This window comes from Nycticebus coucang, chromosome 8 (genome assembly GCF_027406575.1).
Source record: "Nycticebus coucang isolate mNycCou1 chromosome 8, mNycCou1.pri, whole genome shotgun sequence".
In the NCBI taxonomy this organism is placed as follows: domain Eukaryota; kingdom Metazoa; phylum Chordata; class Mammalia; order Primates; family Lorisidae; genus Nycticebus; species Nycticebus coucang.
In genome coordinates, this window is record NC_069787.1 from 42,657,499 (window position 1) to 42,674,742 (window position 17,244).

At 38.3% G+C, this 17,244-nt stretch overlaps 1 protein-coding gene across 1 annotated transcript in view; it reads left to right on the forward strand.

The window, feature by feature from the left end:
* Window positions 1-17,244, forward strand: part of DNAH12 (dynein axonemal heavy chain 12) — a 305,069-nt gene that overhangs the window by 137,544 nt on the left and 150,281 nt on the right. The window contains exons 36-38 of the mRNA XM_053600535.1: window positions 814-1,002; window positions 15,527-15,678; window positions 16,421-16,559. Coding sequence (XP_053456510.1) covers window positions 814-1,002; window positions 15,527-15,678; window positions 16,421-16,559 — 480 coding nt within the window. The remainder of the gene's footprint in view (window positions 1-813; window positions 1,003-15,526; window positions 15,679-16,420; window positions 16,560-17,244) is intronic.

The following is a 17,244-nucleotide window of genomic DNA, read 5'->3' on the forward strand; positions in this document are numbered from 1 at the left end:
AAACCAGACCCATGCTTCTCTTTGCCCCTCTATCATGCATCCTTTTGCCCCTCTATTTAAGCAATGGCATAATGATAGGCTAAACAAGGGGAGAAATATTCATGTAACTTATTTTGATCAGGGTAGTTGGAAACCTTGTTTTGGTACTTCCTGGCTCAGTTAAACAGTGTTTACACAACTAAGCAATGCCTAAAGCTGTGGCTGAAGCAGTTCCCAAAGCAGTAACTGCCAGTTCCCTGTTACCTTCAAGGCAACTACAATTACCAGCGTGGTATGTAGCGTTACAGAACTATTTTATACATACATTGTGTACACTTTTATATGTATACATATTTTATACATGTTAGCGTATTATATGTACTAATCTGTATCATTTCTTACTTACGTCTTGGAGATCGGTCCATATTGATATTTACAGAGTTACCTTCTTTATTAACAGCTGTATGTATTTCAATGTATGTAACATAATCCAACAAAGCAGACCACTGAGTAACATTTGAGTTGCTTCTGATTTTTGCTATTACAAGTAGTGCTGCAGTGGATATTCTTGTACATATATCATTCTCAAAGGTGAAAATATGTTAGAGTATAAACTCTTAAAAGAGAAATTCCTGGGTCATTAGTATGGATAGATAATGCCAGAGACATGACTCTTTATGTGGCCTAGCTATGCTCTGTCCCCCTTTGTTTGTACACATGATCTTTTCCAAGTAGGTGGAGCAGGCCCTAATTGTGTTAAATTTTGCTTACATTTTTCTTGAAATTTCTTCAAAAATAATTACTGTAAGTTAATTTTTTTTTTTTCCACCACAGGCCTGCTTTGTATTCTCTTTGATCTGGTCTGTTGGAGGAAGTTGTGATACCGATGGTCGTATTCTCTTTGATAATTTCCTACGATCAATCATACTAGGAAAAGATGATGAAAACCCAGTGCCACCTTCTATTGGTAAATGGGAATGCCACTTTGATGAGAAAGGCCTGGTCTATGACTACATGTATGAGGTGAGACATACAAGACCTAGTTACAGTAAGACAGAGAGCACAGAGCCGTGCCTCCGCCCACACCGGAGCTCCTGGGTTTTCATGCCAGAGTGATTTTGACTCCTGTGGTGAGCTTTTTAGTCCCTTCTCTTTAGTTTCTTTCCCCAAAATTTGTTGGCAATATAGATAAATTTGCTTTATAATATATTATAATTTCATATTTAAATTAATTCACATATATTCCACTTTATAAAAGCATTCCCTAAAACGTTTTTTTAAACAGCAGGCATTTTTAATAATCATCTGGTTCATAAAGATTTTATTTTACAACCCATAAGATCTAGATGGAGCCTTAATTTTAATTTTATCTAAATCTTAAGTTTTATAGATAAAAAGGTTAATGGCTAGCAGAATGAGGACTTGACCCCTGTTCTCTTGACTAACAGTTTAAGACTTTTTCTCCCAAACCATGTAAACACAGAATTTTAAAATATGACCAAAAAGAGAGTTTCATCTTTGTTAGTAATAGTGGGAAGTCAATAAAGTAATCTCTAAAAGTGAAAAATCAAGAGGTGATAACACAAGCATATGCTTTAAGAATTAAAGGTAAATACCAAAATATCCAGTTTAATGAGGTAAATGTAGTTGCCTCCAGGGAGGGGAAAATGGGAACAGGGAAATGTTCTTTTTCTTAACCTTGTAAAACTGACTCTATAATATGTGCATATATAATTTTGATATAAAATAAAAGTCGAAACCTTAAAAATTAGGAATATGAATTACTAAAGAAACATTTTCCCAAACTTGCAAAATTACCACCATTCTATCGCACACCATATATGTGTACAATTTGCTAGAAAATAGGAAAAGATGCTAGCCATAGCACTGGAGTAGGGTCCTGCACACCCTGCCTAACTTTAAGGCATTAACTCCTCTGTTGTTTTTGAGACAGAATCTCACTCTGTTGTCCTGGGTAGAGTGCCATGGTGTCATAGCTTACAGCAACCTCAAACTCTTGGGCTCAATCTCCAGAGAAGCTGGGATTATAGGTGCCCATCACAACACCCACCCAAGGCTCTTGCTCTTGCTCTGGCTGGTCTTGAACCTGTGAGCACAAGTGATCCACCTACCTGAGCCTCCCAGAGTGCTGAGATTATGGGTGTACAGCCACCAGCCAGCCTTCTGTTCTTTAGTGGGAAGTCTAGGGATGTCCAGGGAGGGGGGCCAGGACAACCTGGAGGACAAGATAATGATTGGAGGCAAGGTGAAGATTGGAGGTATTCAGAGGGGTCAGGACAGCAACTGTTTAGCCAGTGGTTCAGAAGACTTTCAGTATCAGAACAGTCGGTGCAGCTATGCTTGTATGTCCTGGCTGAATATTGGCTTGGGTCAGAATGACAAAGAGAATGCTATTAGAGAAACAAATACAGTGACTTTCCGTGACATTTTGTTTTTAATTAGTTTATTTTAAAATATGCAGCTAAGGTGCCAGCCACATACACCTGAGCTGCCGGGTTCAAATCCAGCCCAGGCCCGCCAAACAACGATGGCTGCAACCAAAAAATATGAAAAAGTGGTTATCCTAATTATCCTGATTTGATTACTACTGTATACCCATATCAAAACCTCACACATACCTTATAAAGATATACGAGTATTGACAGGACACAGTGGCTCATGTCTGTAATCCTAGCACTCTGGAAGGTTTAGGTGGGAGGATCGCTTGAGCTCAGGAGTTTCAGACCAGCCTGAGCAAGAATGAGACCCCATTTCTGCTAAAAATAGAAAAATTAGCTGGGCATTTTGGCAGGTACCTATAGTCCCAACTACTTGGGAATCTGAGGCAGGAGGATTGCTTGAACCCAGGAGTTTGAGGTTGCTGTGACTAGCTGACACCACAGCACTCTAGGCTGGGAAAGTGAGACTGTCTCTGAAAAAAGAGAAAAAAATATATGTATAACATATACACAGATATACAAATATTATACACCCATAATAATTAAATATAAATAAATATATAAATAAAATATTAAAAAGAGAAACCCAAATCTAGAAAATTATAAGTTAAGATACACTAGAGTAGCTTTCAAATAGATACTTAAGGCATTTTGGGAAGATTAGAGTGTTAAGAAGCCATAAAGGCAAAAGTATCTGAAATTTTAGTTATATTGAATTTATGATGAAGTTTCACCATATTCTTTATATAATCATTAAAAAAGGAAAATTAATCTAAATAAAAGTGTATATTCCTTTTTTTTTTTTTCTTTTTTTTTTTTTTATTGTTGGGGATTCATTGAGGGTACAATAAGCCAGATACACTGATTGCAATTGTTAGGTAAAGTCCCTCTTGCAATCATATCTTGCCCCCATAAAGTGTGACACACACTAAGGCCCCCACCCCCCTCCCTCCATCCCTCTTTCTGCTTCCCCCCCCCATAACCTTAATTGTCATTAATTGTCCTCATATCAAGATTGAGTACATAGGATTCATGCTTCTCCATTCTTGTGATGCTTTACTAAGCATAATGTCTTCCACTTCCATCCAGGTTAATACGAAGGATGTAAAGTCTCCATTTTTTTTAATGGCTGAATAGTATTCCATGGTATACATATACCACAGCTTGTTAATCCATTCCTGGGTTGGTGGGCATTTAGGCTGTTTCCACATTTTGGCAATTGTAAATTGAGCTGCAATAAACAGTCTAGTACAAGTGTCCTTATGATAAAAGGATTTTTTTCCTTCTGGGTAGATGCCCAGTAATGGGATTGCAGGATCAAATGGGAGGTCTAGGTTGAGTGCTTTGAGGTTTCTCCATACTTCCTTCCAGAAAGGTTGTACTAGTTTGCAGTCCCACCAGCAGTGTAAAAGTGTTCCCTTCTCTCCACATCCACGCCAGCATCTGCAGTTTTGAGATTTTGTGATGTGGGCCATTCTCACTGGGGTTAGATGATATCTCAGGGATGTTTTGATTTGCATTTCTCTAATATATAGAGATGATGAACATTTTTTCATGTGTTTGTTAGCCATTCGTCTGTCGTCTTTAGAGAAAGTTCTATTCATGTCTCTTGCCCATTGATATACGGGATTGTTGGCTTTTTTCATGTGGATTAATTTGAGTTCTCTATAGATCCTGGTTATCAAGCTTTTATCTGATTGAAAATATGCAAATATCCTTTCCCATTGTGTGGGTTGTCTCTTTGCTTTGGTTATTGTCTCCTTAGCTGTACAGAAGCTTTTCAGTTTAATGAAGTCCCATTTGTTTATTTTTGTTGTTGTTGCAATTGCCATGGCAGTCTTCTTCATGAAGTCTTCCCCCAGGCCAATATCTTCCAGTGTTTTTCCTATGCTTTCTTTGAGGATTTTTATTGTTTCATGCCTTAAATTTAAGTCCTTTATCCATCTTGAGTCAATTTTTGTGAGTGGAGAAAGGTGTGGGTCCAGTTTCAGTCTTTTACATGTAGACATCCAGTTCTCCCAACACCATTTATTGAATAGGGAGTCTTTCCCCCAAGGTAAGTTCTTGTTTGGTTTATCGAAGATTAGGTGGTTGTAAGATGTTAGTTTCATTTCTTGGTGTTCAATTCGATTCCAAGTGTCTATGTCTCTGTTTTTGTGCCAGTACCATGCTGTCTTGAGCACTATGGCTTTGTAGTACAGACTAAAATCTGGTATGCTGATGCCCCCAGCTTTATTTTTGTTATTAAGAACTGCCTTAGCTATATGGGGTTTTTTCCGGTTCCATACAAAACGCAGAATCATTTTTTCCAAATCTTGAAAGTACGATGTAGGTACTTTGATAGGAATGGCATTGAATAGGTAGATTGCTTTGGGAAGTATAGACATTTTAACAATGTTGATTCTTCCAATCCATGAGCATGGTATGTTCTTCCATTTGTTAATATCCTCTGCTATTTCCTTTCTGAGGAGTTCATAGTTTTCTTTATAGAGGGCCTTCACCTCCTTCGTTAGGTATATTCCTAGGTATTTCATTTTCTTTGAAACTATGGTGAAGGGAGTTGTGTCCTTAATTAGCTTCTCATCTTGACTGCTATTGGTGTATACAAAGGCTACTGACTTGTGGACATTGATTTTATATCCTGAAACATTACTGTATTTTTTGATGACTTCTAGGAGTCTTGTGGTTGAGTCTTTGGGGTTCTCTAAGTATAAGATCATGTCGTCAGCAAAGAGGGAGAGTTTGACCTCCTCTGCTCCCATTTGGATTCCCTTTATTTCCTTGTCTTGCCTAATTGTATTGGCTAGAACTTCCAGCACTATGTTGAATAGTAAAGGTGACAGAGGACAACCTTGTCTGGTTCCAGTTCTAAGAGGAAAAGCTTTGAGTTTTACTCCATTCAGTAAACTATTGGCTGTGGGTTTGTCATAGATAGCTTCAATCAGTTTTAGAAATGTGCCACCTATGCCTATACTCTTCAGTGTTCTAATTAGAAAAGGATGCTGGATTTTATCAAATGCTTTTTCTGCATCTATTGAGAGGATCATGTGATCTTTATTTTTGCCTCTGTTAATATGGTGGATAATGTTTATGGACTTGCGTATGTTAAACCAGCCTTGCATCCCTGGGATGAAGCCTACTTGATCATGATGAATGACTTTTTTGATGATAAGCTGTAATCTATTGGCTAGGATTTTGTTGAGAATTTTTCCGTCTATATTCATGAGTGAAATTGGTCTGAAATTCTCCTTTTTGTTTGGGTCTTTTCCTGGTTTTGGTATCAGGGTGATGTTTGCTTCATAGAATGTGTTGGGGAAGATTCCTTCTTCCTCAGTTTTTTGGAATAATTTCTGCAGTACAGGAATAAGCTCTTCCTTGAAGGTTTGATAGAATTCTGGAGTGAAGCCATCTGGACCAGGGCATTTTTTAGTTGGAAGCTTTTTTATTGTTTCTTTGATCCCAGTGCTTGAAATTGGTCTGTTCAGGAGGTCTATTTCATCCTGGCTAAGTCTAGGGAGAGGGTGTGATTCCAAATATTGATCCATTTCCTTCACATTGTCAAATTTCTGGGCATAGAGTTTCTGGTAGTATTCAGAGATGATCTCTTGTATCTCTGTGGGATCAGTTGTTATTTCCCCTTTATCGTTTCTGATTGAGGTTACTAGAGATTTTACTTTTCTATTTCTAGTTAGTCTGGCCAATGGTTTATCTATTTTATTTATTTTTTCAAAAAACCAACTCCTTGTTTCATTAATTTTCTGAATGATTCTTTTGTTTTCAGTTTCATTGATCTCTGATTTGATTTTGGATATTTCTTTTCTTCTACTGAGTTTAGGCCTAGATTGTTCTTCCTTTTCCAATTCCAGAAGATCTCTTGTGAGATTGTTGATGTGCTCTCTTTCTGTTTTTCGAATGTAGGCATCTAAAGCGATGAATTTTCCTCTCAAAACTGCTTTTGCAGTATCCCAGAGGTTTTGGTAGCTTGTGTCTTCATTGTTGTTATGCTCAAGGAAGTTAATGATTTCCTGTTTTATTTCTTCCTGCACCCATCTGTTATTTAACAGAAGATTGTTTAATTTCCATGCCTTTCGGTGGGGTCGAGCATTTTTGTTAGAGTTGAGTTCCACCTTTAGTGCCTTATGGTCTGAGAAGATACAAGGTAAAATTTCAATTCTTTTGATTCTGTTGATATTTGTTTTGTGTCCCAGGATATGATCAATTTTGGAGAATGTTCCATGGGGTGATGAGAAGAATGTATATCCTTTGTCTTTGGGGTGGAGTGTTCTATATGCGTCTATCAAGCATAGTTGGTCTAAGGTCTCATTTAAATCTCTTATATCTTTGTTTAATTTCTGTTTAGAGGATCTGTCCAGCTCTGTAAGAGGTGTGTTAAAGTCCCCTGTTATGATGGTATTATCAGATATCATATTGCTCAGACTGAGTAATGTCTGCTTCAAGAATCTGGGAGCATTTAAATTGGGTGCATAAATATTTAGAATTGAAATGTCTTCCTGTTGTATTTTTCCCTTGACCAATATAAAGTGACCATCTTTGTCTTTTTTGACTTTAGTTGCTTTAAATCCACATGTATCTGAAAATAAGATTGCAACTCCTCTTTTCTTCTGAATTCCATTTGCCTGAAAAATTGTCTTCCAACCCTTGACTCGGAGCTTTAATTTGTCTTTTGAAGCCAGGTGTGTTTCTTGCAGACAGCAAATGGATGGCTTGTGTTTTTTAATCCAGTCAGCCAATCTATGTCTCTTCAGTGGGGAATTCAAGCCATTAACATTTATTGAGATAATTGATAAGTGTGGTAGTATTCTATTCGTCTTATTTGGTGAGAGTCCATTCCTTAGTTTTATCTTTTGCATCAGTGTGGAGGTTAGGTTCTGTCCTTTAATTTCTGAGTTCTTACTTTGCTGCTGATCCATTGTGGTGGTCAGTGTGCAGAACAGGTTGAAGTATTTCCTGTAGAGCTGGTGTTGTTGTGGCAAATTTCCTCAATGTTTGTATATCCGTAAATGATTTGATTTCTCCATCAATTTTGAAGCTTAGCTTAGCAGGGTACAGAATTCTGGCTGAAAATTGTTCTGTTTAAGTAGATTAAAGGTAGATGACCATTGTCTTCTTGCTTGGAAAGTTTCATTAGAGAAGTCTGCGGTCACTCTGATGGATTTGCCCCTGTAGGTCAACTGGCGCTTACTCCTGGCAGCTTGCAGAATCTTTTCTTTTGTCTTGACTTTGGACAGGTTCATCACAATGTGTCTTGGAGAAGCTCGGTTAGAGTTGAGGCGACCTGGGGTCCGATGTCCCTCGGAAAGCAGTGTGTCAGAATCTTTGGTGATGTTTGGGAAATTTTCATTTATAATATTCTCTAGTATGGCTTCCATTCCTCTGGGGCATTCTTCTTCCCCTTCTGGAATTCCTATAACTCGTATGTTGGAACGCTTCATAAAGTCCCATAATTCTGACAGTGAACGTTCTGCTTTCTCTCTCTTCTTTTCTGCCTCTTTTACTATCTGAGTTATCTCAAAAACTTTGTCTTCTACCTCTGAAATTCTTTCTTCTGCATGGTCTAACCTGTTGCTGATACTTTCCATTGCATCTTTAAGTTCCCTGATTGACTGTTTCATTTCCTTCAGCTCTGCCATATCCTTTTTATATTCTTCATATCGTTCATCTCTGATTTGATTCTGTTTTTGGATTTCCTTTTGGTTATTTTCCACTTTATTAGCAGTTTCCTTCATTGTTTCCATCATTTCTTTCATTGCTTTCAACATGTGTATTCTAAATTCCCTTTCTGTCATTCCTAACATTTCTGTATAGGTGGAATCCTCTGCAGTAGCTACCTCATGGTCCCTTGGCGGGGTTGTTCTGGACTGGTTCTTCATGTTGCCTGGTGTTTTCTGCTGATTCTTCCTCATGAGTGATTTCTTTTATCTGTTTCCTTGCCCTAATTTTCCTTTCACTTCCTCTTGCTCTTTAAGTTCTTGTGCCTGTGGACTAAGGGTTACAGGACCAGAAGGGTGAGAAGGTTGAGGAGCAAAAAAGGGATGAAAGAAAGGAGGACCGAGTGATAAGAAAAAAAAGAAAGATAGAGAAAGGAGAGGGGGTGGGGATAAGGAATATTGACAAAAAGAAGAGAGGTACAGAAAGAGGGAGACAGGGCAATATAGGTGTACAGTAGGGTACTTTGACACAACCTTAAAAAACCCCACCTTCTGGGAGTGCCCAGTTCAGTGGTTCCCTTGAGGTCAGCAGCTCTTTGCTAACCTGATCAGACACAGTACCCCACCTCCACCAAGTAGAGAGGAAAGACAAAAATGCTATAAATCAAACCAAAACAAGCAAACAGAAAACTTTACGGGGATACAATTGGGTGAAAAACCAAATGATAGGGGTAGAAACACTAGCAAAAATGAAGTTGTAGTTATTAAAAAAGGCAGCAATGGGAAATTATAATTAAACTAGAAAAGTTGAGAAAGAAAAAAGGATTTGTATGGAAAAGATTGAAATTAAAAAACAAAAGAACATCAACAACGTCAAAATAAACAAACAAACAAAAAAACAACCAAACAAAAAAAAAGAAAAAAAATACACAACCAAAAACAAAGCAGTTTGTATATGTTATTGAATATTGTCTGGGCAACACGTGGTCTTCTCGGGTATGAGATGTTAGTCACAGTTCTGATATGACTGGAGGCTGCTGATTTCTCAAACCCCAGCAGGTAGACACCCTAAATCTCTCTTCAGCCCACTTAAAAGGCACTTTGAACTTGTAAACTTGCTGAGCAGAAGCTTTCCCAGCTTTCTCGCTGGAATCACTGCTGAAGTGGCTATCCGCTTACCCAGTGTGCCAAAACCGGTCTCACTCTGCCCCTGAGGGTTAGGGCTACAAGGCGGCTCAGACCCCACCCTTAGGCTACTTGGTTGCTGGGTTATAAGCTCCCACCCGTTTCTAGCTCTGCGACCCTGAGGGCGGAGCTTGCCGGGGCAGATCACTGACAATGGTTCCGTGTGACCCACCGCCAAACACTATTAGCTCCGTCTGGCTCAGTGGCTCAGACTGGGGCCCTAGACAACGGCCCGCACTCCCGCTCAGGCCTTCCCCAGGGCAGTTCAACTCAGTGCCAAGTCCAAGGACATCAAAACAGTTCACAGGTAAGGCCTTTCTGGTTTGCAGTCTCGCTGCTACTGAACTTACAGTTGTGGGCGGGTTTAGACGGATTGAACACACGCGACCACTTGCCGGTTTTCCACTGTTTTAGTCCTCCTCTTGGGGTCCAGAAGTCTCTCGCTGACTCCCTGTATCCTCATAGGAGTGATGATAGGCAGTTCCCACCAGCCAGAGATGCCTGGAATCCTATCTCCCCAGACTCACGGTGCCCAGATGCAAGGAAGCTGTTACTCGGCTGCCATCTTGCTCCGCCTCCAAAAGTGTATATTTATTGAGTAGTAGATTCCTGGATGTCTTTATTTATTTATTTATTTATTTTTATTGTTGGGGATTCATTGAGGGTACAATAAGCCAGGTTACACTGATTGCAATTGTTAGGTAAAGTCCCTCTTGCAATCATGTCTTGCCCCCATAAAGTGTGACACACACCAAGGCCCCACCCCCCTCCCTCCTTCCCTCTTTCTGTTTTCCCCCCATAACCGTAATTGTCATTAATTGTCCTCATATCAAAATTGAGTACATAGGATTCATGCTTCTCCATTCTTGTGATGCTTTACTAAGCATAATGTCTTCCACGTCCATCCAGGTTAATATGAAGGATGTAAAGTCTCCATTGTTTTTAATGGCTGAATAGTATTCCATGGTATACATATACCACAGCTTGTTAATCCATTCCTGGGTTGGTGGGCATTTAGGCAATTGTAAATTGAGCTGCAATAAACAGTCTAGTACAAGTGTCCTTATGATAAAAGGATTTCTTTCCTTCTGGGTAGATGCCCAGTAATGGGATTGCAGGATCAAATGGGAGGTCTAGCTTGAGTGCTTTGAGGTTTCTCCATACTTCCTTCCAGAAAGGTTGTACTAGTTTGCAGTCCCACTAGCAGTGTAAAAGTGTTCCCTTCTCTCCACGTCCACACCAGCATCTGCAGTTTTGAGATTTTGTGATGTGGGCTATTCTCACTGGGGTTAGATGGTATCTCAGTGTTGTTTTGATTTGCATTTCTCTAATATATAGAGATGATGAACATTTTGTCATGTGTTTGTTAGCCATTCGTCTGTCATCTTCAGAGAAAGTTCTATTCATGTCTCTTGCCCATTGATATATGGGATTGTTGGCTTTTTTCATGTGGATTAATTTGAGTTCTCTATAGATCCTAGTTATCAAGCTTTTGTCTGATTGAAAATATGCAAATATCCTTTCCCATTGTGTAGGTTGTCTCTTTGCCTTGGTTCTTGTCTCCTTAGCTGTACAGAAGCTTTTCAGTTTAATGAAGTCCCATTTGTTTATTTTTGTTGTTGTTGCAATTGCCATGGCAATCTTCTTCATGAAGTCTTCCCCCAGGCCAATATCTTCCAGTGTTTTTCCTATGCTTTCTTTGAGGATTTTTATTGTTTCATGCCTTAAACTTAAGTCCTTTATCCATCTTGAATTAATTTTTGTGAATGGGGAAAGGTGTGGGTCCAGTTTCAGTCTTTTACATGTAGACATCCAGTTCTCCCAACACCATTTATTGAATAGGGAGTCTTTCCCCCAAGGTATGTTTTAGTTTGGTTTATCAAAGATTAGGTGGTTGTAAGATGTTAGTTTCATTTCTTGGTTTTCAATTCGATTCCAAGTGTCTATGTCTCTGTTTTTGTGCCAGTACCATGCTGTCTTGAGCACTATGGCTTTGTAGTACAGACTAAAATCTGGTATGCTGATGCCCCCAGCTTTATTTTTGTTACAGAGAACTGCCTTAGCTATACGGGGTTTTTTTCCGGTTCCATACAAAATGCAGAATCATTTTTTCCAAATCTTGAAAGTTCGAAGTTGGTATTTTGATAGGAATGGCATTGAATAGGTAGATTGCTTTGGGAAGTATAGACATTTTAACAATGTTGATTCTTCCCATCCCTGAGCATGGTATGTTCTTCCATTTGTTAATATCCTCTGCTATTTCCTTTCTGAGGATTTCATAGTTTTCTTTATAGAGGTCCTTCACCTCCTTTATTAGGTATACTCCTAGGTATTTCATTTTCTTTGAAACTATGGTGAAGGGAGTTGTGTCCTTAATTAACTTCTCATCTTGACTATTATTGGTGTACACAAAGGCTACTGACTTGTGGACATTGATTTTATATCCTGAAACATTGCTGTATTTTTTGATGACTTCTAGGAGTCTTGTGGTTGAGTCTTTGGGGTTCTCTAAGTATAAGATCATGTCGTCAGCAAAGAGGAGAGTTTGACCTCCTCTGCTCCCATTTGGATTCCCTTTATTTCCTTGTCTTGCCTAATTGTATTGGCTAGAACTTCCAGCACTATGTTGAATAGTAAAGGTGACAGAGGACAACCTTGTCTGGTTCCAGTTCTAAGAGGAAAAGCTTTGAGTTTTACTCCATTCAGTAAACTATTGGCTGTGGGTTTGTCATAGATAGCTTCAATCAGTTTTAGAAATGTGCCACCTATGCCTATACTCTTCAGTGTTCTAATTAGAAAAGGATGCTGGATTTTATCAAATGCTTTTTCTGCATCTATTGAGAGGATCATGTGATCTTTATTTTTGCCTCTGTTAATATGGTGGATAACGTTTATAGACTTGCGTATGTTAAACCAGCTTTGCATCCCTGGGATGAAGCCTACTTGATCATGATGAATGACTTTTTTGATGATAAGCTGTAATCTATTGGCTAGGATTTTGTTGAGAATTTTTGCGTCTATGTTCATGAGTGAGATTGGTCTGAAATTCTCCTTTTTGTTTGGGTCTTTTCCTGGTTTTGGTATCAGGGTGATGTTTGCTTCCTAGAATGTGTTGGGGAAGATTCCTTCTTCCTCAATTTTTTGGAATAATTTCTGCAGTACAGGAATAAGCTCTTCCTTGAAGGTTTGATAGAATTCTGGAGTGAAGCCATCTGGACCAGGGCATTTTTTGGTTGGAAGATTTTTTATTGTTTCTTTGATCTCAGTGCTTGAAATTGGTCTGTTCAGGAGCTCTATTTCTTCCTGGCTGACTCTAGGGAGAGGGTGTGATTCCAAATATTGATCCATTTCTTTCACATTGTCAAATTTCTGGGCATAGAGTTTCTGGTAGTATTCAGAGATGATCTCTTGAATCTCTGTGGGATGAGTTGTTATTTCCCCTTTATCATTTCTGATTGAGGTTACTAGAGATTTTACTTTTCTATTCCTCGTTAGTCTGGCCAATGGTTTATCTATTTTATTTATTTTTTCAAAAAACCAACTCCTTGTTTCATTAATTTTCTGAATGATTCTTTTGTTTTCAATTTCATTGATCTCTGATTTGATTTTGGATATTTCTTTTCTTCTACTGAGTTTAGGCTTAGATTGTTCTTCTTTGGCCAATTCCATAAGATCTCTTGTGAGATTGTTGATGCGCTCTCTTTCTGTTTTTCGAATGTAGGCATCTAAAGCGATGAATTTTCCTCTCAAAACTGCTTTTGCAGTATCCCAGAGGTTTTGGTAGCTTGTTTGTTCATTATTGTTATGCTCAAGGAAGTTAATGATTTCCTGTTTTATTTCTTCCTGCACCCATCTGTTATTTAACAGAAGATTGTTTAATTTCCATGCCTTTCGGTGGGGTCGAGCATTTTTGTTAGAGTTGAGTTCCACCTTTAGTGCCTTATGGTCTGAGAAGATACAAGGTAACATTTCAATTCTTTTGATTCTGTTGATATTTGTTTTGTGTCCCAGGATATGATCAATTTTGGAGAATGTTCCATGGGGTGATGAGAAGAATGTATATTCTTTATCTTTGGGATGGAGTGTTCTATATGCGTCTATCAAGCACAGTTGTTCTAGGGTCTCATTTAAGTCTCTTATATCCTTGTTTAATTTCTGTTTAGAGGATCTGTCCAGCTCTGTAAGAGGAGTGTTAAGGTCCCCTGTTATTATGGTATTATCAGATATCATATTGCTCAGACTGAGTAAGGTCTGCTTCAAGAATCTGGGAGAATTTAAATTGGGTGCATAGATATTTAGAATTGAAATGTCTTCTTGTTGTATTTTTCCCTTGACCAATATAAAGTGACCATCTTTGTCTTTTTTGACTTTAGTTGCTTTAAATCCACATGTATCTGAAAATAAGATTGCAACTTCTCTTTTCTTCTGAATTCTATTTGCCTGAAAATTTGTCTTCCAACCCTTGACTCGGAGCTTTAATTCGTCTTTTGAAGCCAGGTGTGTTTCTTGCAGACAGCAAATGGATGGCTTGTGTTTTTTAATCCAGTCAACCAATCTATGTCTCTTCAGTGGGGATTTCAAGCCATTAACATTTATTGAGATAATTGATAAGTGTGGTAGTATTCTATTCGTCTTATTTTGTGAGAGTCCATTGCTTAGTTTTATCTTTTGCATCATTGTGGAGGTTAGGTTCTGTCCTTTAATTTCTGAGTTCTTACTTTGCTGCTGATCCATTGTGGTGGTCAGTGTGCAGAACAGGTTGAAGTATTTCCTGTAGAGCTGGTCTTGTTGTGGCAAATTTCCTCAATGTTTGTATATCCGTAAATGATTTGATTTCTCCATCAATTTTGAAGCTTAGCTTAGCAGGGTACAGAATTCTGGCTGGAAATTGTTCTGTTTAAGTAGATTAAAGGTAGATGACCATTGTCTTCTTGTTTGGAAAGTTTCATTAGAGAAGTCTGTGGTCACTCTGATGGATTTGCCCCTGTAGGTCAACTGGCGCTTACTCCTGGCAGCTTGCAGAATCTTTTCTTTTGTCTTGACTTTGGACAGGTTCATCACAATGTGTCTTGGAGAAGCTCGGTTAGAGTTGAGGCGACCTGGGGTCTGATATCCCTCTGAAAGCAGTGTGTCAGAATCTTTGGTGATATTTGGGAAATTTTCTTTTATAATATTCTCTAGTATGGCTTCCATTCCTCTGGGGCATTCTTCTTCCCCTTCTGGAATTCCTATAACTCGTATGTTGGAACGCTTCATAAAGTCCCATAATTCTGACAGTGAACGTTCTGCTTTTTCTCTCTTCTTTTCTGCCTCTTTTACTATCTGAGTTATCTCAAAAACTTTGTCTTCTACCTCTGAAATTCTTTCTTCTGCATGGTCTAACCTGTTGCTGATACTTTCCATTGCATCTTTAAGTTCCCTGATTGACTGTTTCATTTCCTTCAGCTCTGCTATATCCTTTTTATATTCTTCATATTGTTCATCTCTTATTTGATTCTGTTTTTGAATTTCCTTTTGTTTAATTTCCACTTTATTAGCAGTTTCCTTCATTGTTTCCATCATTTCTTTCATTGTTTTCAACATGTGTATTCTAAATTCCCTTTCTGTCATTCCTAACATTTCTGTATAGGTGGAATCCTCTGCAGTAGCTACCTCCTGGTCCCTTGGTGGGGTTGTTCTGGACTGGTTCTTCATGTTGCCTGGAGTTTTCTGCTGATTCTTCCTCATGGGTGATTTCTTTTATCTGTTTCCTTGCCCTAATTTTCCTTTCACTTCCTCTTGCTCTTTATGTTCTCGTGCCTGTGGAAGTTGCGGGCGTGTTTAGACAGATTGAACACACGTGACCACTTGCTGGTTTTCCACTGTTTTAGTCCTTCTCTTGGGGTCCAGAAGTCTCTCGCTGACTCCCTGTATCCTCTCAGGGGTGATGATAGGCAGATCCCACCAGCCAGAGATGCCTGGAGTCCTATCTCCCCAGACTCACGGTGCCCAGATGCAAGGAAGCTGTTACCTGGCTGCCATCTTGCTCTGCCTCTCCTGGATGTCCTTTGTATTAATTTGCCTTATGACCTAAGATATAATTGTATACATTCATTTATATGAATCTAATATTTCATTAAAGGGGGGAAAGACTAAAATTTAAAATAACTAATATTATAAATGTGTAAGCATTGAAAGAGACTTTTAGATATTACAAGTACATGATTATATTTTAAAATTTATTTTCTCTGACAGTTGAAAAACCGAGGTCGCTGGCTCCATTGGAATGAACTAATTAAAAGTACTAATTTGGGAGATAAATCTGTCAAGATTCAAGACATCATAGTCCCTACTATGGACACAATTAGATATACATTTCTCATGGATTTGAGTATTACCTATGCAAAGTAAGGAACTCTGCTGTAAACAGGAATTTTAAATGTAACAGTGCCATTCTAATAGGATGATAGCACTCTGAGAGGCTGCAGTGGGAGGATTGCCTGAGATCAGGAGTTGGAGAACAGCCTGAGCAACAGGGAGACCTCATCTCTACTAAAAATAGAAAAGCTAGCCCAGGCATGGTGGTGCGTGCCTGTAATCCCAGCTGCTCAGTAGACTGAAGCAAGAGGACTGTCTCAAAAAAAATGCTATTAACAAGTATCCATAACTTGCACCTTTATAATTCACTGTCATTCCATCTGTCACAAAAACTTTATGCTGTTTAGATAACTGTGAAACCCCTAAACCAATCTTATTATGGTCATTTATTCTATTCTACACAGCTACCCCCCTTTTCTGGACCTCAGCTAAAATGTACAAACACAGAGCCCTTTTCTGAGCAGACAAATTTTGACTTTCTTTTCTGAAAAATTAAACGTGTTATTATTTGTTTTATGAGTGTTTTGTATATCGCATTATATCTGTTCAATTAACAGTTTATTGCTGTTAAAGTCTCTGCAACATTAAGTAAAAATGTGTCTCAATCATTACGTTCATAAGTCTTTTGTGAAATAATAATTACAGGTTAAGATGTGAATTTTTAGATAAAGATGATTTATTATGTAAGTTTTTAACTAACTCCATCCTCCTTTTTAGGTATGTATTCTGACTTTTTCCATTTTGAATGATATGTTTATTGTTTTTATAAAGGCCACTGCTTTTCGTGGGTCCAACGGGTACAGGAAAATCAGTGTATGTGAAGGATAAACTAATGAATCACTTGGAAAAGGACCGGTACTTTCCTTTTTATGTTAATTTCTCTGCACGGACCAGTGCCAATCAGGTTCAGGTTAGTTTAAAGACAGAAACAGGTATATAACTATTAATTTACTTTATTTGGTAAGCGTTTAAAATTATGTATTAAATGAGCAACTGTGTTAATCTTCTATGACTTTAAATAGAATTGTAAAACTTATTTTGGGTGTTTTAAATTAAGTTTTAAATTTAAGTTTTAGTGACCAAAGTTTAAGTGAACCTTTTTTACATTAATACTGGATTATTGAGTGTTGTCACTCCCTTTTTTTTTTAATTTATTTTTTTTTTATTGTTGGGGATTCATTGAGGGTACAATAAGCCAGGTTACACTGATTGCAATTGTTAGGTAAAGTCCCTCTTGCAATCATGTCTTGCCCGCATAAAGTGTGACACACACCAAGACCCCACCCACCTCCGACCCTCTTTCTGCTTTCCACCCCCCATAACCTTAATTGTCATTAATTGTCCTCATATCAAAATTGAGTACATAGGATTCATGCTTCTCCATTCTTGTGATGCTTTACTAAGAATAATGTCTTCCACTTCCATCCAGGTTAATACGAAGAATGTAAAGTCTCCATTTTTTTTAATAGCTGAATAGCATTCCATGGCATACACATACCACAGCTTGTTAATCCATTCCTGGGTTGGTGGGCATTTAGGCTGTTTCCACATTTTGGCGATTGTAAATTGAGCTGCAATAAATAGTCTAGTACAAG